This window comes from Tetrao urogallus, assembly GCF_951394365.1.
Source record: "Tetrao urogallus genome assembly, chromosome: 2".
Classification (NCBI taxonomy): Eukaryota; Metazoa; Chordata; class Aves; order Galliformes; family Phasianidae; genus Tetrao; species Tetrao urogallus.
This window is the reverse complement of record NC_136814.1, coordinates 434958-462126: the sequence shown is the minus strand read 5'-3', so window position 1 is coordinate 462126 and position 27169 is coordinate 434958. Positions and strand designations below refer to the sequence as shown.

At 35.3% G+C, this 27169-nt stretch overlaps 1 protein-coding gene across 1 annotated transcript in view; it reads right to left on the bottom strand.

The window, feature by feature from the left end:
* Window positions 1–27169, bottom strand: part of USP34 (ubiquitin specific peptidase 34) — a gene marked incomplete at both ends in the record, with an annotated part of 130531 nt that overhangs the window by 69686 nt on the left and 33676 nt on the right. Inside the window, 12 exons of the mRNA XM_079532559.1 lie at window positions 136–263; window positions 347–462; window positions 2150–2364; window positions 2915–3531; window positions 4164–4294; window positions 4686–4718; window positions 5794–5923; window positions 6360–6485; window positions 9174–9266; window positions 9360–9441; window positions 16893–16954; window positions 22463–22655. Of these exons, the coding sequence (XP_079388685.1) occupies window positions 136–263; window positions 347–462; window positions 2150–2364; window positions 2915–3531; window positions 4164–4294; window positions 4686–4718; window positions 5794–5923; window positions 6360–6485; window positions 9174–9266; window positions 9360–9441; window positions 16893–16954; window positions 22463–22655 (1926 nt within the window). The remainder of the gene's footprint in view (window positions 1–135; window positions 264–346; window positions 463–2149; window positions 2365–2914; window positions 3532–4163; window positions 4295–4685; window positions 4719–5793; window positions 5924–6359; window positions 6486–9173; window positions 9267–9359; window positions 9442–16892; window positions 16955–22462; window positions 22656–27169) is intronic.

Genomic DNA, 27169 nt, shown 5'->3' with positions numbered 1-27169 from the left:
GAAAAAATACATTTATATTTCCACTTCTGTTTCAACTTGCCTTCCTGCAAAATTAAGTAACTGATATATTCAACTTGGATTTCCCACACATGTTGAAAAAAAAAATAAAAATGTAAAAAAAATAATTTCAGTTACCTGTTGTTTGCTAAATTTTCTAAGCAGCCTTCAATAAATCTCATTCGAATCTGTCTGTCAGTGAACCAGCATACTAAAGAACAGAGCAGCTTCTCTGCTTCATTTATTAACCCTTCCGAAAGATGAATCTACAGCAAGTAGAAAGAAAGGTCACTGAATAACATATATCTATTTTCTTTAAAAAAGTACTCTTTTCTGGTATTCAACTTACTGCATCTTCATCCTGGACCAGATCCCACAAAAGGGTATTTCCTTTCTTACAAACATTATCCAAATTAATGTCCGTCACTGCACTGCTATTATATTGATGTTTATGAACTGCTGGTCCTGAACAAAATATAAAGACCATTACTGAACAACTAGAAGGAACTATCTAAACATTATTCCCTCGGTGCATGAACAACATGCTTCATTTGTACATTTGGCTATTTTCAAGTCCATACAGCAACATAACAATCACAGCCTTTTTTGTCATATGATTTCTTAGAAGACAAAACATCATGACAGCGCAACAAGTCAGCAGGGCAGTTAAGATAATATTTACATGCAACAAAATAGTGCATGTACAACAAAAACACTACTTAGCAGATACAGGTGCATTTCCTTTTTCATTTAATTAGATGTAATTAATTTAATTAGATTTAGTTCATATCAACATTTCTTAAGCTTTTCTGTAGCCTGTGCACTAACAGAAGGCATCTTTTTAACTACTATTGTTGGAAAGCAAAAAAAAAAAAAAAAGCAGCACATTTCAACAAATTGCTTTCACACTGATATATCCTATACCTAACTAAAAACAGAAAAACAAACAAATTTTATACAACAGAGTATTACAGCTTATTATTTTAGAAACTGGTCATATTTTCATAAACAGTGATAGATGTTTCTTTCTTTCATGTGGTCACAGCTGGCATCATTCACTTATCTGCTACTTGATATTATTTCCGTTCAACAGCAAATCAAGTTGGAATTTTAGACTGTGTGTAGAACGTTAATTATACGTGAAAAACTGTGTGTCAGAAATAACCTGCACTGAAGACTTCATGCTCAAATAATAATTTGAATCTTCAGTAAAACGCACAATATGTATGGAAAAAAATTGCCAGTTTAGAACATCTTTTAACTAGGAGGTTTTGGCAGCATATCTCACTATGTCACTCCAAAACAGGTATCTTTCTTAATTTTCAGGGTCTAAAATTTTAGTTCAGTTTCAGATAACAAGAAATACTATGCCTACAGAAGAAACACTCAACCATGTTTCAGGAAAATACACAAACAGTACAGCTCTTCCTGACTGCTGGAAGAAAGCAGACTTGGTTCTGCCGAACCAGTGAAAAACAGCATAAGATTTCAAACCCTTCACTAACCATATCCTTCTCTGTTATATTTAAGAGGTGGATAAAACAATAAAAAAAGCTGCCACAAAAGCATATGTAAAGATAACACAATTCTTGCAAAGCTGCTTAAATGGCATCTGAAACTACACCATGAAGAACAGCAAAAGGTTTGCCAGTGAAAGCTAAAATAGCATAAAATGCCCTTTCACGAAAGCTCCTCTAGATAGCAAGTTGTATTTTAACTCATTCTGCAGAAGTTATCCTTTCAGAGTCCATCATGGTTAATTCACTTAAGATGATAAATGTATAAAATCATGGAAAGATTCACCCACCAGAAGAAAAGTCAGGTTTCAGGGGAAAAAATGTCTTTTCAGTAGCACTTTCCTGTAATAAAACTTGTCATGCCTCTTAGTGCCCTTGTTTAAACTTGTATGAAAAGCTCCAGTAGATATTTAAAAAAGGAAGAAAAGAAAAAAAAGAAAAGCTAAACACAGTTGTATCTAACACAATACGAAAATGAATTTAAGAAGAAACTGTTTTCTTTGGAAAACTACTTTTTTATACACAATAACACACATGTATGATTAAAACAATTTCAATATTAAATTTATTGGAGACTAATTTGAAATTATACAAAACTGAGCTGGAAGTTTTGTTTGTTTTTTTATAACTCTTACCTTGACTAAGATGTTCATGATAGATAGAGGCCAGGTTGGGAAGATGCTGCTGAAGATGAGATGTTAGCTCTGCATGTGAATTAATCTGTACAAGCTCTTCTTCACAGCCAGATTCTTCCCCATCAAAGTCAGCCATATTTTTCTCTGATTTTGCACTGACTTGAGAACTACTGCAACTGACATCATCTGCACTGAGCATATCATCAACCATATGCCTGTAAAAGAGGAACATTAGAACTGACAATATCAAGTAAGTTCTTCACAGCAGACTAACCAGATGAGAGTTAAAGCATCTTCTGGAAGAAAACTGAAGCATTACTATGCGATCAACTTATACAACACATAGCTTATACATGTACTGCAATACACAACTGAAGTAATTTAAGTGAACTGTTGTCTCTCTACAGCCAAAATCAGGCTGAATCATCTGAATAACAGACTTTCATATAAATTTGAGAAACAAATTAAAGGTCTCTCCATCATCATGACTCTGTTGGCTTCTTTAATTTTAGTTAAATAACAGCATTCTACAGAACAACTTTAACATGATATTCAATATTACTCTACTTATTTAATACAAAGACTTGATAAAAAACTAGTCACAAAACAGACTACTATATAACTATCTGTGATAAGTATCACTCCTGGCAAACAAAATTATCCTGGAGTATAGCAAAACAACCATTCAAATTTCTGATTTGAATATTTTGCCAACATCTTTATTTCTTTTAGTGGAGAAGTCAGGAGAAATGTCAAGCTACCTACCCGTCATGATGATGATGGTGATGGTGATGATGGTGGTGATGCTGGGGACCAATGAACTGTCGACAGTTAAATAATTCATTTCCAATAGTTTCTCCAAGGAAGTCTCCTGTATGTGTTATACAAGAATCTTGAGACCCTTGCGAAATGCGAGCAGTGCTCATTTCCCCTGTCATGTCATGGTCTGCATCCTCAGCATGGGAACAGGCATCCAGTATTCTAATTCGATTATCCACAGGAGTTACAGAGTCAGCATTAAAAGCATGGTCCTTTCCTGTCCCATTATTTGTACTGCTCCTCTCCGATGCCCCCTGTGAATCTCCCAGACAAATGTCTGTTTGTGATTCCAGTTTCCTGCTTCGTATATCTGTGCTCCTACTGTTTTTCTGGGGATTATGATTCCTATCCTCTTCTTCTTCATCCTCCTCCTCTTTGAGAGCTTCAATATCTGCAATGTCTTCAGACTGCACTTCGCTGCCAGGGCTTTCAGCAGACTGACTTGCATGACTGGAGTTGGCCTCATTACTGGATCCATCACTGTGGCCACTGCTACTACCAGGGCCACTACTGCCATCCTCACCGCTGTTTGCTGTCTCATCAGAGCTTCCTTGCATGGATTCCTGATTTTATTTTATTTTTCCAGATTGGTGGGAAAACAAAACACGATTGAAAATACAAAATTGACAATCATCATCCAAATATTATTCTTCCTTTACATGCGTCAGACCTAAAGTTTTCTTTCATTTTTTTCAGGTTTTTTTTGTTGTTGTTTTTTGTTTTTTTTTCAGTTCCATTGCCAATGACAAAATGCTTTGTGAAAAATCCAGATTTAAGAACTTAATTTCTGTATGATGGAATTCATAATAGGCTGTGGCCATTGCACAGGATCACAGAATCACCAAGTTCGGAAAAGACCTTCAAGATCATCCAGTCCAACTGTCCACCTACCACCCATATTTCCCACTAAACAATGTCCTCAATACGACATCTAAATGTTTCTGGAACACCTCCAGGGACAGCGACCCCACCACCTCCCTGGTCAGCACATTACAGCATCTGACCAAGAAGATTTGGATTACAACTAAAGGTTCCCCACTTATGCACACAAAGCCACATCAGAACATTTTTTCACTCAAAGAACTCAAAACTGTTTAATTTCTGAAAAAAAGTACAGAAAAAAAAAAGATATTTCCATAGCTTGTAACAGGCAATTCAACAACAAAATTCACAGACTAAACTTTAACATGCTTACCTCTGTATCTGAAAGTCGCTGCTGTACATGTTTTGTTCTGTTAATAAGCTGCTCCTCCATTTCAATATCACTGCCTCCACTCTGATGGGTGTCGCTGTTGTCGCTACTTTGAGGGCTAGCTGCTGGTGACCCTAGTTCAAAATCATGTTTCCTAGTTAATCTGCACTATGTATTAATTGGAATGTACATATTCATAAATCTTCATATGTTGAAATGAAAAACATTCTAGCCACAAACATTTGAACAAGGAAGATGACCCAAACATCCTGAATGCCTCAGCACTAAAAATTCTTTTCAGAACACTATGCATTTTATAACAAAATTTGTATTCAGATAATTTCTTGTGCCAGTATGTAAAACAGATACACCACTTGGTTAGATTCTACGCTAAATATAATTTTCATTTAATTTTCATAGAATACATTTTCAAACTTGTACCAGCTTTTCTTCTACCCAAATAGCTCTATAAGAAACATAGCATGAAATATATAAAACATGGTGTTCTGCTAAATCTATACTTACAAGGCGAAGGGGCTGCTCTTCTGAGATCCTCCTCTGAAGAGAAAAACAGAACGGAAAATCAATAACTAAAATTCTTTTTGCCAGTCTATAGCTGTCCATCATTCATAAAAATCAGAAGTAAGAAAAGTTAGTTGAACTACAGTATAATGCTTTGGAAGCACCTTTAGTAATGACTGCAGGAAAATACACACTCAAAAAAACACAGAAATAGCAAGTAATATCAGCAACAAGGTAAAAAACAGATGAACTTTTGCAATATTTGATGTAGCTATAAAATTACAGCTGTTCACCAGAACAGAAGTAGTTAACCGGTAAGCTGAACTATTCTTTGAATTAAAATACAAACGAAAGAAAAATAAATACTACGTGACGTGATATATAGAGCGGAGTTTGTTCATAGTATCTGGTATGATGATGTGTTTTGGTCTGGGAGATAAATACTGTTAATAACACACAAATGTTTTAGTTGTTGCTGAACAGTACTGCACTTAGAGAGCCAAGGACATTTCAGCTTCTTGAATTATCTTGCCAGAAAGGATACTGGGGAGGACCAAGCTGACCAAACCGGGTCAGCTGATCTAAAGGGTCAAAGGGATATCGCACACAATACTGACATTGATTGGAAAAAACAATCAAACTGAGGGAAACTGACTGGGGAAGGCAGCCTCTGCTCAGAAACTGGCTGGGCATCAGCCAGCGGTGAGCAATTATGGATTGCTTGCTTCGTAAATATAAATAAATAAATACACACATACATACGTACATATTTCGTACATATACGAAACTATTATTTCTCTCTTCCTTTTGGATTAGGAAAAGCTTTTATCTCAACTAATTAATTCTACTAATTCTACTTCTTCCTCTCTCTTTCCCCTGTCCCAGGCTGGAGGAGTGAGCAACAGCTCCATGGTACTTAGCTGCCTGCTGGGTTAAACCACAACTTGATGATGAATGCCTTCATCATTATTCTTTATTTTATTTTATTTTCTGCTTGAAAAATATGCCAGCAGGACCTTTCATTTATTTATTTATTTTAATACTTCAAGTAAAAACGGAGGATACATAAATTAAAACTTTAACTACCAGATTGAATGGGATAAATACATACCTTTTTTGTTTCCTATCGGTAGATTAGTACTGAGTAAAGATGCAAAAGAGCTTTGTTTTGACAGCTGAGCTTTAGCTGCTAGTGCATTGTTCCACAGTGCTTTTATAAGCATTGATGCCAAATACAATGTCTACAAAGAAAATCAGGTAACAGTGCCATGAAGAAGCAGCAGGTTTTGTACGCAAAGATATATTGTTAATCTTTCAATATGCCAATGCTACAAAATAAATGCATCAAAATAAACAAATGGAGAAAAAGAAGAAATATAGTATGGAACATGTTTTAACTTCATGTATAGTATAGACTATTATATCTACTTAATATATTTAATATTTTTATAATACATAAAACTATTTATGATTATGCAGACTTTAAAAGCCTCTAAAAAAAACTGCAGTTGTGAAGCAAGAAAAGCATACAGAAACATGACAGTTTTACTCATGTACATTCTTCTTTTATGCATTAGTGAATATTACTTTCATGCTTTCTTTTTGAATGATAAACACATAACTGCTAATTAAAATACTAACATAATTTCTTGTTGCAGTAATTTTGTTCATCTTTACCTGTTCAGTGTGAGCGCTTGGATGAAGAGTCGAGACTAGGTTAAGGAGATGCCTAAGTGGGACAGGGTCCAAGTTTTTGATCAAAGAAGGGAACAAATCGTGTATGTAACGACTGCAATGCTTTAGCTACAATGTACAAACAGAGAATATAACAAGTTTTACTGAAAAAAAATATGGATAAAATTGAAACCTTTGCACAAATTCTTAATAAACGTTAGGCTAACAGCTCTAAACATCAGACTTGCAATTTTGACTGAATTTTTACATTCCATGGCAGGCTAAGTTAAGTGATATCAGATGTAATATCACCACACATCTTCTTCAGTTTTAGATCCAGTAGGAGCTTTGGGAAAAAGAACAAGTTATGTTTGCAGGTTAATTTAAAGAAAACACCTGAAATATTAGTTAATATGTTAAATCTTGAGGAGAATAGTGTTTACTATTAGTATTATTTACTATTCAGTAAAAAGGATTAACTGACAAGCAAGTGTTAAGTAATATAAGTCAGAGAGAACTGTCGTGTTTAGGGCTTCGTGGTAATGCCAAAAAATACAACAGCTAACTACATATTTAAGGATATACGGTGACAGTACACATAAATACTTCTTAGGTTAAACGCTGCTCAAAGTCAAAGAGGTTCATTATGTTCAGAAGGATGTTGGCAACTCTAAAATAATGTCCAAAGATATTCTTGGAAAAAAAATCAAACAAACACTGCTAATGTTGGTTATCACAAACACTACAAAAGGGTGTTTTTCTCCTCATTTATTCATTTTACTTTTCCTTCCTGTAGTATACAATATCTATGTAAGGAGTTCATGGGGTACATGTATTTACTGAAACTAGAATGAAATCACGTGGGACCTACACAAGGTTGCATTTAAACATAATGAATATCAGGAACGTTCTTAGATAACCTGCTTTAATTCAGAGAATTTTTATGCCAAAACATTAGTTAAAAGAACAAAAAGCAAACAGTTCAAGGTTTTGGACTATATGACCTTTAAAGGTCCCTTCCAACTCTAAGAGCTTCTTCCATGATTCTTTTAGTCCATAGCTGTCACCCTTTCAGACGTTAGAAGTTTAAACCTTTTACATAAAGCAATCCAGGCATAACTTAATTCAGATATGAAACACATTTTGAAAATATCAACACATTAAAATGGGCATCTGATCTTTAAAATAAATATCATAATATGGACAATTATATTTTAAAAACAACGTAAGAGAAAAACGTAGAGTGCCAACAGTAGTATGAACTAGCGTACGTGTGAGAATAGCAAAGTTGATTAAGTACCTGCAAGTGCTCTGAAAGTAATGCCTCCTATTTATTTCCACAGAAACAACAACAGATAAAAAGAGAACAGCACTATTTGATAGAGCAAATTCCCAGCTGCAAAACACTATTCTTCAACACAATCACCATTAGCTGTGCACTTTCACCACAAATGAACAAAAGCCTGCATGTCACACTTGTAATAATCTGCACAGCTATCTGGAACATGGATTGTCTTTCATGTTGTCACTGCTGCAGACACTCACCACCCCATGCCTCATGGTGTCTACATGCACTGTTTGGTCTCTATTAAACCTTCAGTGAGTGTCAATGAATGTCAATGGGGGCCATTTTTTATGCCTGGAGGAATTCAGTGACACGACCTTGCATCATACACACTTCCACATCAGATGTGATATTGTCAGATTACCCCTCTGCTGCCATCTGCGACATGACAATAAAAGGTAACAGAAAAATGTCAAGAAGGTTAAGCCTCTACTGCTATATCATCAACATCCTCCTCTGACATCGTGAGCAAACATCATAAAATTGAAATAATTAACCTGACACAGAAAAATGTTGAAGCCTGTTACAGTGAATATTATAACAAACACAATGACATTTCGGCTGAATTTCATAATGACAGTGGACTACAAAGTTTACAGAATGATTACAGCAGTATTTGAAACTAAATAGACACTAATATACTGCTGAACAGAGGAAAAAGAAAAAAACTGTAACTCGTGTAAAAGTAAGTTCCAAAGTTCCATGTATCTGTTCTGTCCTTCATTTTGTGTGTATTTTTTTTCTGGAAAACCAACAGTGAAAACTTAAAGTTTCTTTCTTTTGTGTGGACCTCTTTTTTTTTTTTTTTTTTAACCTTAATACATTATAAAGGTAGAATGAAACCACGGAAAAAGTTCGTACAGCAGGTTATCAGAATGTCTGATAACTGTATTCAAATGTCCTAGGAAAAAGAAGCCATCCGTAATTTAAAAGAAACAGCATAATAATAAATGCAAATTAGTAAAATAATGTATTTTTCTGAAGGAAAAAAAAGCTTATTAGAGTTTCCAGTCTACCAAGCAAAAAGTAAAATCTTATTGCATTCTGTGGACTTCAGCACCAGCACTGAAGTACACCTGTGAACTTCACTGTTGCAATTTTCATCATCTGTATCTCACCAAGTAGTGAAGTGCAAGTTATATGAAGAAGGAGCAAGGCAACTTACCACAACAGTAATAATATAATCTTATATTATATAATCTTATAATCTTTGTCCCTATTCTTGGTGAAAACACTATGACTTCAATAAACACAGAAACAGCTTAGTAAAATCTGAGCAACTAATGAAAAAAATTAATTCTGGAAGTTTTCTAAATCAAAATGTGGTAAGCCAAACATTCCAATAAACAAAGAAAAATCCAAGGAACTCAACTTTATGCATATAAAATAAAATTACCTTGCCATTTTCCAACTTTTGTATTGCTTCTGCAATTATTAAATAAAATCATAATTAAATAAATAAAAACATATACCTGTGCTGCAGCCCAAATACAGTCTATATGTTGAGTACTAAGTCTCCCTTCGGCTGCAAGGAAATTCAGAATCACTTGGCACTGTTTGATGATCTGCAAAGTGAAAACATATTGAGGAAATATATACTAGAACAAGTTAGGCCTTGATATCCACACCAAAAATGACAGACATAATTTTATACAAACCTCAATGTGTATGTTTGGTCCAAAAATGTGTTCAACTACATTGTTGTTGATAAGCCAGTCTGCAAGCTCTTTTGCAATTGACCTAGAGATAGGAGGGGAGGAAAAAAAAAAAAAAAAAAAGAAAGAAAAAAGAAAAAAAAAAAAAAAGGAGGGGAGGAAATATATGTAAAAACTAACTTTCTATAATAAACATCCAGTACTCTTCCCTAGAACTCAATTTCATTTAAATTAACATCTATAATTACGGTAAGCATAAAAAAATGTTTCTGAACACAGCACATTCATTCACTGTTCTCTGTAGTTTTACTTCAGTAGGAAGACCAATGCCAAACATCAACATTTCCCATTTATCCCTCCAGATTGACAGCAAACATGTAAACAACAATTATACCAATTTTTTTACTGCTTAGAGTTCAAAGACCACTGGAAGACTACTTTCAGAGACTTTACAGGAAGTTTTTGATTTAAAAAAGCTGCTATTTCATCTGAGTTTATAATAAAATTCCAAAACAACTACTGAGTTTGCAAATGTAACTAAAGCTAGGAGTGATGTAAATGATTTTTATAAGAAAAGCCCTTAAACATTTTTTAGATTTTCCAGAGTAAACAGCAATTCATACAGTTTAAAAAACCTATGTATTTACATTGTCAAACTTACAGATAGACAGCACACAGATATTTTAAAATCTTCATCTTGCTCCATCCACAGCAATGGACAATCATTGACAATCCATAATGAAATATTCAAACAGAACAAGACAAGGAATCTGAATTTTCCAAAATAAAAGTTATAAAAAAAAATTCCAAAACTTACTGCCCAGCCTGGAAACTAGTGTATAAGCTCCTTTTTATGCATTGTACATTGAAGCATTTGTTATTCCAGATTTTGGCAATTAGAACACATTTCAGTACTTAAAGTACAGTCCCTAGTTTAAATGATGCTGAAATAAAAGCGCTTTGTCACACAAACAAGAGAGAAGGGGAGAGAATGGGTTTCTCAGAGGAGTACAGGAATAATTATCTTTTACCACTATTACCTGTGCTGCAAATACAGCCACTATTATTGTGGATTACAAAGATTGTCAGTCTTAGAACTACAATAAAATTGTTTTTTTAGGTAAAAAAGGATTTCCTTGCAGGCAATTGAAAATCAAATTCACTTTTTGCAGCATACTGCCAATTCCACGGTTGTTCTGAACTGTCTGATTGCTACAGATGAATTCCTACACTGCCTCATTCCATTCTAAAGTTCTTTGAAATATGATTTGAAAAAAGTAAGGTCCCCCAGACAGTTATGAACTAACTGGTTTGCAAGATCTGACAATTTAACAATGCTATCATTTGTGACTTGCTAATAAACCAATGTAGAGGTAGAGTATTTGCTCAGAAAAGAGCTTAAAAAAGGTATATTGGGTCTATTTTGTTTTTATTTAACTTCCAACAGCCTCATTAAATAAATAAAAAAATAAAATTAACCACTACTCATAAAACTTCAGACACCAATCCCAAGCCAAACTTCAGAGTATGCATTTTACATATGCATTCAGAAATCGGTTTGTAACAAAATATGAAGAAACGTTCTCATGTGGGATCTTACAGATTTTACAGCTGAAGCTGTTATTCGATTGATGATATATACCAGTATCCCTTGAAGACCAAAATGGCTCTGAACAACACTCTTATCCATCTGCCTCCATGTTGACAAGCAGAAGTGAGTAAAGTGGCACTGTCCATACAGCTCAAGAGCTTGTAGCCCTGTGACTTTTCATGCCATTAGATCACTAGTCTTGGCATTAGCCTCAAGACCAGAATAATAGAAAACAGAGTTCTCACAGATTTACTTGTGAAATGTGAGCAATCAGTTTAATTTCTTATGTGAGAAAAATGGTCTTTACTCTTGTTTCATATGCAAACTGCATGGTAGCAAAATAAATGAATTTGTTACTGATGAAGAGCCAACCAACATAAGGACTACAATGTAAGTATTCTGGGAAGTAATAAACCTACAGTGTATACACACTCATAAGGAGCAGAGATGGAATTCAAAATCAAAAATCACCATCTGTCTTACATTACAGTTTCCCAGCCCCACATTCTTGAACACTGAATGTCACTCCCTCCTTTACAGTCAGTTTGCTTCCTACTTAACTCTTACTGCTTTGTACTGCTTTTGTCCTACTGTGGTTGAAAGAATCCTGCTACATGACACAGCCAAAAAGCATTAGTTTTCATTCTTCTCATATAAAAGGTAGACAAACCTGGTGACACAACTGAACATACACCCACTGGGTGCAGGAGATCTGAATGGAGACATTTCTGACTATGAAATTTGAAGAAACATAACATGTCTGAAAAACACTTCAGAGTTAACACCAGAGTTATAAGTCAATTGAAGTAATTTTCTTCCAGCACCACTTAGTTTCTTCTGGGATCTGGATTGTTGGATCTGTATCGGTGACAACAAACCCCAGGTAAACACTGCCAGATTCACTGTTACTGCTAATCCGGAAGGACACAAGACACAGTGCTCAGTATGACACAACAGCCATTAGATGCTGTACTCAGAGTTATACGTTGTATTCTGGCTACCTCAAAGAAAAGAGAGAGAACTCTTTCCTGAGTTGGCTCCTACGCCGTCTTATTAAAGAAGTATAACAACTATTCATCACTAGTCTGCAAGTTTTCTTCTGAGAAATAATGGATTACTCCTCTGAAGGAATGCCCTTTTTTAATACATGTATTCTCAAAGATAAGATTTTTTTGCCTAGTGGTTTTCCTTGAATGTTTCTTCACACTTGAAAACAGACTGAATCACCTTAACTCACAAGCAATTTCAGAACCTCACACAAACAAAAAAGCAGAGCAATCTTGAACAACTTTTTACAACAAACCTATTAAGTATGATCTTCAGTATTTTCACAGATTTCATTTTGATTTACAGCTATATTAACATTCCTGTATATATAGTCTGTATTCTTCAAAAGAAAGAAGTACTCTTTCACAGAATGATTTGCAAATTATTATATGATTACTAGTATGTGATACCACTATATGTCAGATAATCCATAGAGGTATGCTCTTCCCTCTAATATGAAAGCAGCTGTACAAAGAACTGTTCTACAAACAACATATTTAAGCCCTCGACACTTAAGATTTGAGAACATTCACCTTTGAAATAACATGTATCAGCTCTCTGTGGTAGATTTAGTAAAGGCAAAAGGAGAAAATGAAGTGAGGGGAGCAGACATGCTAGTTTAATTGTCTCTAAATCTCTCTCTGGCTGGAAGTCTACACAAAATATTGGGCTAGACAACCTCTGGGCTTCATTAATTTCTCCCTAAACTTTTAATAGAATTCACAATCAATTAATGTCTTTTGAAAACAGATGTTCCAGTTCCAAGAAATTAAACTCAACCACTTTTAACACTGATTTGTCTATATTCCACAAGACTGGAAAAAAGAGCAGAAGTGTCTGTTTCTGATAAAACCTGATGTTTCTGAACTGCATTTACAAAAGGTGAGTATTTCATTCATTGCTGTGAATAAATCCAGAAGGTAACTACTGTGTATACGTTTCCTGGTAGCTCTTAAAGAATGCCTTCCTAAAGGAAGACTGTGTTAAAATCCTAGAAAGATTTTAAGCTAAGGCTGAGGTGGGATACTTGATAACCACAGGAACATCCAGATTCAGGAACCCATCCCACACCAAAGTAACCCCCCAAAACAAAATCTTATTTACCCAACCAGTCTATTCCATTACAATCCACCATGCAGCTACAGAAACACATCAGCTCAGTACCAGATAAAATCCAGCAATGTTTCTGAAAAAAACGTAATTCAAAAACTCAACCAAAAAAAAAAAAAAAAAAAAAAAAAAAAAAAAAAAAAAAAAAAAACCATAGCAAAAACAAGCAGCTTGCAAAGAACGAACACTAACATTTTTTGACTAGATCACTGAAATATAGCCTATGAAAATAATCACAAACAGGAAGAGTTGATCTTAACTATTTAGGGTCAGAAATGTGAACAGCACATAGTAGCCACTTTCCCAACAAACATTCAAGTTCTTTTGTTGTTTTTTTTTTTTATTTTAATCAGCATACATCTCCCTATTTGACAAGCACCAGAAGTATAACACAGTTGAACTACAATGTGTGCCACTAGAAAGAAATACTAGAGAGCTGAGTGAGTAACTACAGTATTCTGTTTTTGGAGAAAACCTGGGAAGATCCATATGAATGTGGAAATAGAGAGAGGGGGAAGTGGCTTTTAAAATCAAGTTGCTATAAACTCATTTGGTGAGCCAAGGCAAAATACAAGAATGTATTCAACAAACTAACAAAACAGTAGTGAAGGAAAAAACCAACACAAAACTTGCAGCTTAATATCTGCTTAAGAGAGAAGAGAAAGAAGAAACAATTTAGATCCCTATGTTGACAGGTGATGTGAATTTTTAGTGAGGTCAGTCAGGTTCTAAAATGAGGAGGAAAGTCATCTCAGCTTCCGCCTGAACTCCAAAACTCAAATTCCTGGCCTGCCAAGTGCTGATATTGCTGTTTTCACAAACCAACAGTTCCTCATTAAGGAAAAGAAGAATACTTTCTCCTCTTACAGTCCATATAGGAAAAAAATCATTCTCTCCATTAAGAAAATGACCAGTTTTCAGAAAGTGACATCAGTCAAATGGTTTTACATATTACTATTCAAAACCAAGAAGACTCTTTTATTCAATCTCATTGCTTTACCTCTGGTAAATTTCACATTCCTCAAAACCCATATTCCTCAATATCTTAGATAGTGCCTTAGATATTGGTATTATTTTATTATTTTGATACCAAAAAATTAGATTCTATCTTAAAAACCAGGAACACCAAAATTACAGGTATCATTCTGATGGATAAAGTTGAGTCAGCAAGACACAGCACGCAGCTGGACAGTATCAATCAGCATGAACCCTCAACCCTGCAGAAGACAAGTCAAGTATACTGAATGTAAAAAGACATGCAAATATCTATAGCTAGAGAACAGATTTCCCTTCGTTTTCTGCTGCTTCCCAGTGAAAGCTGTGAAATCCAACATTCTCCCTAGGCAAAAAAATACTTCAGCTTGTCTTACAGAAAAATCTGCAATCCATGCAGATAAAGGCGGGAAGGTACTGTTGCAAAATATTTGCAAAAAAAATCTGATACTTCCATACAGGAGGAAGAGCTAGAACTACCTTGTAGCTCTTAAAAGGAAAAAAAAAAAAAAAAAAAAAAAAAAAGATACCTCCCGCAAACCCACCTTATAAAGATATAGAAGCAGAAACTGCAAAGGTTGACAGTTCCAAATGCATCTGAAAAAGTCAAAACACATAAGTGGGAAGACCACAAATAATGGAAAACATCTTTCTTTGATAAATCTGCAGAGGCTACAAAGGTACAAATAAATAAGACTTCTCCTCTGACCAAGGAAAAAAAATAGGATTGAAGTGCTTTCCTTTTGCTGTCAATTCCACAAGTGCTTTTTGATCCAAAAATTTCTCATGAATTAAGTCTAGTGAGAGAGAAGCTTTGTACTGAAAGAACTGCAGAAGAAAGACATTTTTCCCCATCCTTCTGTGTCAAACTTTTGTGATTATTTGGCCTGCAAAATAATAGGATACGTGATTCCAAAATGTGAATACAAGTAGCAACACTTGGTATTGATTTGTACCCAATTTGTCAGGTAAAATATCAGAATGACTGGAATTCAGATTAGAAAAAAAATCACATACTACAAACATGGGAAAAAAAGCTATTCTGTTAACAATGCATTCCTTTCAAATGACATGCTTACAGATGCCCTTGCCAAGAAAGTAATATCCCAGAGGAGAACTTGACAATTTCCTTTAGCTTTAAGATAACTGACCGTTTTCCACAGTACATCTGCTCTTCTTCAGGGAAATTTAACACCCTCTTTTTAGTGCTCCTCCATTTGTTACTACTTGTTAAACAATTCACTCACAATGTATTTCACAAAATAAACCAAGAAACACCTCAGTTTCAGATTCATAGCATGAAGCAAGGAGGAGAAAGAATGGATAAAACATGTTTGCCCGTCCCAGAGTAACAATACACCATGAACTGGCAGTACAAGACTGAAAACACCCCAGACAACCAAGCCACCTCACTTAAAATCTTTCTACTGCATAACCTAAAAGCTAGTTTTATTCCTGCAGTATTTGCTTCTACTGATATCGAACGAAAGGCTTTGGAAAAAAACCACACCTGCTAGGGCACAAATAATTTATTAGAATACTGCAAATATTGAGAAATGTACATTTGCTTAGTGAAATTGCGTTCAGGTTTCACCAGATTATAGTGAGATATTTACATCACACTCGAAGGTAATTCTATTTTTTTTTTTCCCTGATACTATGTATCAAAATTCACTTTTAAATAAATGGATGTCATGTTCCAATAAACAGACTCATGTCCACCTATTCATTTAATGATGAATGACTTGAACAAAAAGACTGCAAGCAGTCTTCGGTTTGTATTCTCAAGGTATTTCCACATTTTTCTGGAAGCAAAAATATCATAGATTCTCATTCTTTTTAGAGTATCAACTTATTAACACGAATTCCACAAAGCATTTAAGTTGCTATTCACATGAACTTTACAACATTGCAATCAAAAACTGCAATAGGACTGCTGCTAGAGCTAAATAAGCAAGTGTTAAAGAAAACCAACTAACTACATAAAAAAAGGAAGCCAACTGCTGCTGTCATACACACTGCTAACATGGAAAAGATACTGGAGGTTGTGTGCATCTAGTGAAACAAGATAAACATGTGGATACAATCCCTAAGATATGAGGAAAGTACGTATTTTAAGTAAAATCCTACTTTTTGGAGAATTTGTCTAGGAATTCAAAAGAATGCTTATTTCAGCCACCTAAATACAAAATTTTGTCTAAATCATAAACAGTTCTAATGTTAAGTTTAAAGCTGTCCAAACATAATACATTTCCTTAATGGAATACAATCCCACGCATTAAACTTCACAAAGATTTATAAGAGTCGTGTTTAAAATTGTTACACTCACCTGAAAGGGATTTTGGAACAAAAAAAAAGAAAAAACAAGCAACAAAAACCTGTTCTAAAAGCACTTTCTCACAAAATTTGGAAAACTAGTAACAAGAATGGGTGCCAGTGACAGAAAAACAAGTTTTAGTTAACTACAGTATTAGAAGCAATGAAATGACAGCAAAAATATTACTTGGATGTGAGTTAGCTAGTTCATATTTATACTTCATAGCTGTTACAGGAATTTATTATTTCATAATCTACATTTTCCTAAAGGTTACCTTATCTCCTTCAAAAAAACAGTAAAAAAATCCACAAACATTTAGTAATACTTCAGAAATAACCATTTAAAAACATTTATTACACCCCGATAAAAATATTTCTCACAAACAGCTCAGATGATCAGATTCCCAATGTTTTAAATATACAACAATACAGAACTGCAATCATACAGAGCACTTAAAGTATGTAATATTCCTACTTACGTTTCTGTGTCTGAAACTAATGACTCATTATTACAGACATCATTGAAGGTATGAAGTTGATTCTATAGTTAGAAAAAGGAAGAAGAAAATAAAATGTTATCTAAATATGTTGTAAAGTAGTTCTGCTATATTTATAAATAATATTAGTAACAGAAAAGACAACATCTTTATAGTCCTTGCAGTGATTTTAAGTAAACTCAAAAATTTAAACACGTGCTCTAGCAGGCAAGCAGGATTTGTCTTACTTATTTATTCATTCTTTTAAATCAGCAATTCTTTTACTAAACCAGTTAAACAGTGTTAGAAAACTGTGCTCAACAGAAATCAAATGAAGGCATCTGGTAGTATCGTTGCACACAGCTCTTCATGAGTAATGAAACACACACTCTTAACAGAGGCTTCAGGATGAGTTTCTGTATCATTACGGAACTTACTACAACAGTAAAGACCTCATTATTGGTAATGCGGCAAAAAAAAAAGTCTACAAAGTGAGTTAAAATTTCAATATTCATAAAAATAGTGGAGGCTTTTTTTAATTTTTAACAAGATGTCTTAAAGAAATCAACCTGTTAAAGGATCACGTCTCTCATGTTCTTTCTCACATTTATAAAACATCTCAGTAAATATGTCCATGAACCAAAACCTTTTCTGATTGTATACTAATCTTAATTTTGTTCAGGTTGCTAAAATTTATTGTTAATACCCTCAAAAGCCAAGAATTCTGAAAAGCTATATTTGATAGTGGGTTTAGTTAGTTTGTTCTCAAATTGTAATGCCTTACTCTATTTACAGGAAAGCAATTTTATTTGTTACAAAAGTGTATTAACTCCATGCTCTGAAACTACAAATAAACTTATTGACAGAACTGCCTCATTTCACTATCGAGTTATTTCAACCTTCTCCTATTGTTAATTTAAGGAGATTGGAATAACTTGGTGCAGAATAGCTTGCATTATTGCCATCTATAAGAAGATAAAGCTGTCTTCAGAAGCATAAGCCCACTACCATGATCTAAAACTTAGTTAAGTGCTGCATGAGAAAAGTGAATCATTTCAATACCTGAATGTTATGATAGAGGAGGATGACAGTACACTAGCAGAATTGGAATTTTAAAATAAAAACTACACACAGATTTGACAAGTACATTTTGCAGAAACTACAAACTGCAAATCCCAAGGCTGTCAATTATACAGACTAAACAATTTTTTTATGCATCTTTAAACATTTGGAATTTCTCTAGTATTTAGAAAGGCTTTCCATAAGAAATTCCTCGGGAGAAGTGCTCTCAAGGAAAATAATGAGATAGCTTTAATTATCTATTGTACAACTTGACATTATTGGATGAAATCATACTGGTTTTCCTCTGTGTTTGTAAGTTAAGGACTTTTAATAAAAAATACTCATTTCAAATGAAAAGAATAAAATTCCCATGAGCTTTCTCTTTCCCTCAGCTTCAACCTTCCAGAAACACAGGTGGCTCTGTGACCAATTATTTACATGAACATATTTTCAACATTTAAAGTTATGTAATAAATCTTATTTGTTGATTTGTCATTTAAAAAAAAAGGCATTGCAGTGGAATTTTTGAAATTCCGATCAAACTTGTCGCTTCACTTCATCAAAAGGGTTATTCTTTTCTTCCTTGCAAGAACTCAAGTTCATGCCCTCCATAATTCTGTTGACAGTTAATCTCCTTCAAACTGTACACAAATATTTATACCTAATCCCAAAAATTTTAAGAGGGAAAAAAGGTGTTTTTTAAGAAACAAAATTGAGTATGAGTAAAAATTAGTGAGACATGCAAGCTAGATTATGCAACGATTAACAAATAAGTTATTAATAGTAATTTTCAACGAAACACAGGATATGTTGTGTTTTTTTTTTCCAGTGAAACACGGAACAGAACTTAACAAACAAGTTGACTGATTAGAACTGGGTCAAATAAAGTGAAAGGTAACTGGAGTTTCTGAATACGTTTTCAAATTGATCAGAAAGTGAGAGTATCAAAGTATGACTATTACCAATTTTAAATCTATGGTCACATGTTGATTCAATCCTTCTCCAAAGGAATTTTGTCAAAAGATGACATTTATTATATCTGCAGGTTCATATGATTTCAACAACTAAAGACTTAGATTTTTGACATAACAGTGCAATACAAAGTACATATGGGAAAGTGATGCACCACCTTGTTCTCACTCACCTGGTAAAAAAGTTTTCACTTCATGATATGTTATCGTTAAATGTCAAAGACAATAACATTTTTCAATTTTTTATGATATATATGAAAGACTTCAAGAAACTGAAGACACCTCTGCCCAGACACTCAATCCATCTAATAAAGATGTTCTGGTTACTGAGTACAACAGAAGGAAAACAAAGAAAGCTAAGAATGGAAAGCAATCTCCCTAGCTACTCATGTGTCATGGTCCAGTCATCAAGGGAAATTAAACTTTCTACACAGGAACCAATGCAGGAAGAAATAAATGTGCACTGTCTAATTTCTGTACTGATTTTTATTTTTTCCTGGGAAAATCCTATAATGCTACATTGCTATCTTCACTAAAAACCTGGAAAAAAAAAAAAGAATGCCCAGATAAGTTATGAATATTTATTCCTACATATTTAAGTTAATTTCTAACTAACTAGAAGGATTTGGAAATAAAAAAAGAAAAGAATCCTATCTGTGATATAATAGCAGACACAGAAAAGGGAACTTAGGAACTGAATGACGGGGAAATGAAACTAAAGTGGGACAAAGTAAAAACTTCTGGTGTATCTTGGTTTTCTGTAGCTATTTCCAGTTTGATATTCAACCACTCAAGCTTCGTCTTTGCTAAAATTAACCTGCAAGTGTCTATCTCCAACCTTGTTTTGTAAATAAGAACTTAAGTCAGATGATATGACACATTATGTATACACTACTCCTCAAGAGAGGTAAGTCTGTATTTGGTGGTAAGCAGATACAATCCCCGTACGCCATACAGCACGTATTCTGCGAGTCTCAAGAGTTTCCATGGAACTGAAAGGTTTAATTTTAGGACTGGTCATGTCAGATCAAATAGACCAAGACCAAATCCTCAGTTTTAGACAAATAAAAGTTGAAGAATGGAAAATATTTTGCAGTTTTCTTTATTCTAAAGTCTTGAATACAAAATGGAAGGCTGAAATTGCACTGGTTGGGTAGAATAATTCAATGAAATTACTTTGACAAATTCTAGCCACCAAAGTCATGAGTAGAAAAGAAAACTTCATAAAAGTAGTCAAGAGAGCATATCAGTAAAAGACAAGATTGTGTGAAAACACTAAGTGGTTTCATGATATTTTTGCAAACAGACCCTTGTTTGCAGTCAAACTTCCTGTAAATTTTGGCTCAAATTTCACAGATCTGGCAATTAAAACTGCTCCTGGCAAAGCAAATAAACTAAATGAACCAAAGCTCAAAAGTCAAGAAAAAGTGTTAGATGCCTCCAAAGATTCTTCCATGAGATCTTTAAAAATAGAACCAAAAAAGAAAATTCCCCATGATTTGAATGAAAAAGAATAATGACTTGTCTCTGAGTTCCAAGTAGTTTTATAGACTATTTATATAAAAAAGACTCAATAATTTATTAAAAAACAACATAACAGGGTTGTTTTTTTTTCACATGCTGAAACCTATTTGCTATAGTCGAAAAATACTGCAAAATGTTGCTTTTGATAATATCTGTTGCTAAAAATCTCACTTTGTCACTCAACAACCATTGAATGCAATATGTCAAAGCGTAACTATTTAAAGAGACACAATTTAACATTCCCCTAAAAGAACAAAATGCATAAAGATTAAACTCATGCATTCGTTTTGCATATGGGTATGCACAAAATAGCTGACAAAATCAACCGCTCAAAACTGAAGTGCTACGGTAATAAAAACACAATGTAACTCAAACACTGGAAATTTACACTTAAACCAGAGATACTAGAAATTACATTTTCCAATTCAATACAGAATAAAATAAAATTTCAAAAAGTGTGGCAGAGGGAAATTCCTTCTACATCCAAGCAATGACCATATTTTTAAATATATCTACGAGGTATGTTAAGAGATCTGTAACTCTACAAACATTAATGTAAATGGCAATGAAAAATCCAAACAAAAACAGACGCTGTATTTCCAGCCTAGGACTTCACAATCCTCCCAAGTTTTTGCACTATACAAAACAAATCTGAAAATTCACTTTATACTAATGAGGACAGAAAATCAGAATTCAAGCATCATGCATACTATGAATAGCATTTATGCAAAGTCAAAAATTATCTATGCATATAAACAGTAACAAATACACACTATCATTATTTCTTCTAAAGGTTAAATTTCTCTGTAGTTTGCTTTAGCATCTCTATTGAGTTAACTGTCTGATGTTTTCCATTATATAAGTGCAAAACTAAATGACAATGGATTTCGGTACAAAAAGTACAGAATCTCTTACAATAGCATTTAATACTGCATGGATATAATTTACATATTTTTCTAAATGTAGGAGGTCATGTGTCAACACAAATTAATTATTGGTGTTTTTAAACAAAAATACATATATTTTAATGGAAAACACAGGTTTTTTTAAATTTTAAATTAACATTGTTATTTTAAATATTTAAATTGGTCAAAAATGCAACTGTAAATAATTCTACGTATAACTACAGCGAAAAGTAAAATGAAATCTACGTAAACCTGTCTTGTATTTACTGACACTCAGTGACGAACAGAATAATTGAGTGATACTTTGTAATCTACTAGAGGAGAAGTTAAATGTGTCCAGAGAAGACTGCAAATCATTCAACCATTCTATAATATTTTGTCTCTATTCATTGTTTTTTGTATTAAGGCGAACATGACAATAAGTCCTATAAATCTTATATTTAAGATTGTCAAACAAACCCAAAAACTGAAAAGACTCAGATTAGTAACATTCACTTCTGTCCCAGTATGACTTGAATGCATATGTTGGAAACAATGACTGACAAAGGATGCACAACGTACACTGACTAGTGATGTGCACAACATTTCCATGGGAAAGACAAAACTGAGGATTTTTGTTTTAAATGTACTTATATTTTTTGCTGTATATATTGATCTTCTCAATTCAGTTTCTGTTAATTGATGCAGAAATGCACTCTCATGAGAAAGAGACTATACAAAACAAACAGGAAAACGGTACATATGATACAGAGAAGCAGCCAATTACAGTAATCAAAACAGTGTGAAGGTGAAAATCAAAACATTGCTTTGTGGTAAGCAACAAATATAACCATGTCAAGGGATTTAATTTCACACAGCTGACACAAAACATATTTAAAACACAGTCGTGTTTAGGATGGTAAATTGTTCAGGGAATACGTTACACTCATATCTCTCAGTGAACCATTCACAACCACGACTATAATTTCCTAATATTGCATAGATTAGGATTCTGCTGTTTTTACACATTAAAAAAAAAAAAAAAAACCAACTGAAAAACAAGTCAGAAATATGTAAGGCACAAAAAGACATTTTCTTCTAAAAATTATTATATTTTTAAAAGATTTCTTACTGTTATTTGACTCAGCCCAGCCAATCTCATTGTTAGAGTTGGAGACATAAAGTATTTAAACGCAAGATCAAGACTTTCTTTATCAAAGCACAAAGCAGTATCCAGTGGCTCTTTAACTGTGCTCCACATTAAATCTGCCATGTTCCGGGCTGCACTCTGTCGTAACTCCTGGTCTGATAGTTTACATAAATACCTAGAATAAATTACAAAAGGAAGAATAGAAAAAAGAGTGTGATTCAAACTAGAACACTCCTGAAATACATCTGGATTATAGCAAGTATGTATTTCCAACAGCCCTAAGAGTACTAAGCCTTAAAATACCATTATCAATAGTCTATCAAAAGTTGACAACAACGAAAAAACCACTATGGAATTAGATAAAATATTATAAAAAATAAATACATTTCTTATTTTAAACCTCTTCAAATTTATTTTCAGAAGAAACAGATTTATGTAGAATGGCACAAATCTCATGCAGTTCTTTGGAGAGGCAGATTAGAAGCCTTCAGTATTTCAACTCCATCCAAACTAGATTTAAATACACAAAAATATAGTATAAATACGTTTGACAGTCTTGAATCTGGACCCATGCTGGGAAGACGTGACAAATATAAGAGAATATTATAAAATGCAAAAGAGATATTAAACTGCACTTAATTACACTTGCACACTATTCTTTCGCACTGCTGTATAAACATCAGTAAATTTAAAAAACAACAACAAAAAACCTACAGGCCTTCTTTCTTAGACTGAGGTCCTTTCTCGTAGCTCTTGTGTAGAGGCCTTAAAATAAACACACTCCAGTGATACTTAACATTGTTAAACACAGAAAAGATGCTCTAGTGCAAATGATCAGAGACTACATCCATAACAGAAATCACGGCTAAGTTAAAGAAAGACAAGATAAGGACCACTGAGGGTCCTTATTAATTATGAAATTTACTTCTTACACGGAGCAGTGGAAGTCAGATAATGGTATGCTTCTGTGCTATGATTTCTAAACAAAACTGACAATGAAAAGGCACAACTCACTTGAAAGAGTTCAGCAGCAAACCAGAGCCAGTAAACTACATCAAATCTACAGACAGGTGACAGAAGCTGCACTCTGACAAAATAAATTAACTGGTCCATGGTACAAAATGTAATCATTTCAACTCTCAGCAACTTTTGACCAATTTTTACCTCCACATTTTTATATGCAAACTATAATCAGCCCTTGTTCCCAAAGTTCTTCAATCATAATATGCACTGTCATATTTTAGACAAGAAATCCGAAAGACCAAAGATCTTAAAAGAAATTATATGTAGAATGAAAAAAATTGCGTAAGTTTCCTGGTTTCAGCTAGGACAGTTGTTTTTTTTCCCCTCATCCTGTCTGGTTTGATACTACGTCTCAACTCTGGGAGAAAAACAGTATTGACAGTACACTGATGCTTTAGATGTTGCTGAGCAGTGCTGTACAGAGAGCAAAGGACATTTCATTTCCTTGTACTGTCCTGCCAGAGGGGGCTGAGGATGTCCAAGGAGCTGGGAGATCTGGACAGCTGGCCTAAACAGGCCAAAAGAATATTTCATGTCATATCATGTGATATCATGTGAAAAAAAGATAACATTGACATGATCTGGCTGGGGCGGCAGCTGCTGCTCAGGGACTGGCTGGGCACTGGTCAGCAAGTGGTGAGTAATTGTGTTGTGCTTCACATGTTTTGTAAATACACATAATTATCATACCTGTTATTTCTCTCTTCCTTTCCTACCATATTAAATAGCTTTTCTCTCAACCCACAAATCATCCTTTTTCTTCCCCCCCCCCGCCCCCCCCAGTTCTCTCCCATCACACTGGAAAGAACAGAGAGTGAATGACTGTGTGGTGCTGCCAGGTTAAACTACAACAGACAGATAATGTGTGACTGTCGAAATAGGCAGGAAAGAACACAGTCTTTTTATACAGAAAGAAGGGTGCACTTGTGGCCTCACTAGATGTCACTAGCAGGGCTTTCACTGAAAATTCTGCTTACACTCAAAAGTTTGAAGCAATTATGCTGATCTAGTTAATACAACAGATCTTTTTTATCATAATGCAACAGTATCGGTATATACTTATACACAAAGCTCACAGAACAACAATATCCTCAGGACTCTCTTAGCTCATTTACTGTATCTAGCCCTAGCTTGCATCAACTGCACCACGTTTTTTAATTCATAGTACTGAGATAACATTTTTAAAATTCCCGCTTTCATAACTGGAACTACCGCATATGTTTCATGGGGCCAGATATCCATGCTAGGGTTCTGAAAGAGATGGCTGATGTGGTCACCGAGCCGCTCTCCATCAATTTGAAAAATCATGCCCAGCCACTGGAAAAAGGGAATATTACTCCCATTTTTAAGAAAGGAAGACCCGGGTAACTACAGGCCTGTGAGCCCCACCTCTGTGCCTGGGAAGATCATGGAGCAGAACCTCCTGGTTACCATGTTTAGGCACATACAAGATGAAGGGTGATCCAAGACAGTGTGGCTGCACCAAGCCACCACTGTGCCTGACCAATCTGGTGGCCTTCTGCGATGGAGTGATGGCTTCAGTGGATGGGTGAAGAGCGATGGATGTCATCTTCCTGGACTTTTGCAAAGCCTCTGACATGGCCCCTCACCACATCCTTCTCTCTAAATTGGAGAGGTGTGGATTTAAAGGGTGAACTGCTTGATGGGTTAGGAATTGGCTGGCTGGTCGCAGCCGAAGGACTGCGATCAGTGATTCTATGTCTGGGCAGAGGCCGGTCACAAATGGGAACTCCCCCAGGAGTTGATCTTGGAACCAGTGCTCTTCAACATCTTCATCAGTGACACAGATGATGAAGTCAAGTGCATCCTCAGCAAGTTGAATGGTGCAGTTGATACGTTAGAGGGAGCGAAGCCATCCAGACAAACCTGGACAGGCTGGAGAAGTGGACCCATGAAATCCTAATGAGGTCCAATAAGGCCAAGTGCAGGGTGCTGCACCTGGGGCCGGGGCAATCCCAGGTGTTTATACAGAGTGGGGGAAGAAGTCCTTGAGAGCAGCCCTGCGCAGAAGGACCTGGGGGTCCTGGTGGACGAGAAGCTGGCCATGAGGCAGCAGTGTGCGCCTGCAGCCCAGAAGGCCAGCTGTGTTCTGGGCTGCATGAAAAAGGGGCGGCCAGCAGGAGAGGGAGGTGATCGGCCCCCTCTGCTCGGCTCCTGTGAGGCCCCATCTGCAGCGCTGCGCCCAGGCCTGGGGCCCCCAGCACAGCAAGGACGTGGAGCTCTTGGAATGGGTCCCTAAGATGATCAGAGGGCTGGAGCACCTCTCCTATGGAGAAAGGTTGGGGGGACTGGGCTCGTTTAGCTTGGAGAAGAGACGGCTCCGGGGAGACCTCATTGTGGCCTTCCAGTACTTGAAGGGAGTGTGTAAAGAGGAGGGGGAACGGCTGTTTCCATGGGTTGATAGTGACAGGACAAGGAGGAATGTCTTCAACTGAGGTTCAGGTTGGATATGAGGAGGAAGTTTTTCACCCAGACGGTGGTGAGGCACTGGAACAGGTTGCCCAAGGAGGCTGTGGATGCCCCATCCCTGCAGGCATTCAAGGCCAGGCTGGATGTGGCTCTGGGCAGCCTGGTCTGCTGATTGGTGACCCTGCACATAGCAGGGGGGTTGAAACCAGATGATCTTTTGAGCTCTTTTTCAACCCAGGCCGTCCTATGATTCCATAATTCATTTTCAGAGCTACAGAAATACTAAGCTGCAAAGAACACTTTCAGTCAGTACTCAAATTGAGAGTTTTCAATGTAGCAGGGTTATTGTAATACCTAAGCACAGTATAAACATAAAAAAATCACAGAATCACAGACTGTTAGAGGTTGGACCATCTGGTCCAACACCTGTTCAAGAAGGGCCACCCAGAGCATGCTGCCAGGACTACATCCACGTGGCTTCTGAAGGCACCACATACGCCTTTATGAGTAAAATTGCATCTACATTAGAAAACTTATCAGCCCTACAGCGCTGATCATAGATCAAACATGATCACATTTCCACCACCCAGACTAAAGCTACTCAAATTTAGAATCACAGAATTGCTTGGTCAGGAAGGGACCTTAAAGATTACCTAGTTACAACTCCTGTCTATGGGCAGGATTGCCAACCACTTGCTCAGAAACTTGGAGAATAGGTTAAATCTCTTTCTGAAAGTGGAAAGACAGAGTGGCCTAAGCCATTTAATGTTTTTTGCCATTTTAACAAATAATGAAATATTTAATTAGCACTGGCAATTAACACAAACTTTTCTTTATTCCTTACACTGACTAACTGTAAATTTGCTGCACTGCCTTGCATAACAAGAGTATCATTGGAGCAAGGTCTAGTCAGCCCAAAATAGACTTTCTAAAAGCAGATGAAAGATTTATCCCATACATAAATAAAAGATGAACCTATGTGCTACTGTGAAATCATTTCTCTCCTTTTTGTACTCTTAACTTTCTCATTAACATGTGGCAGTTAGTTTCACAACTGTGACTGCAGGAAAGCCAGTCCCCTTTCATTTAAGCCTGCAACCTAATGACTATCGGATTTTCTGTTGTTTTGAAAAACTGGAAATCATTCCCTACTTATTGCCTTCATGTCACTCGTAACAGCCATTTTCGTGGAAAAAAAAAACAAAAACAACCAACCGCCATCCCTAGAATGTGCCT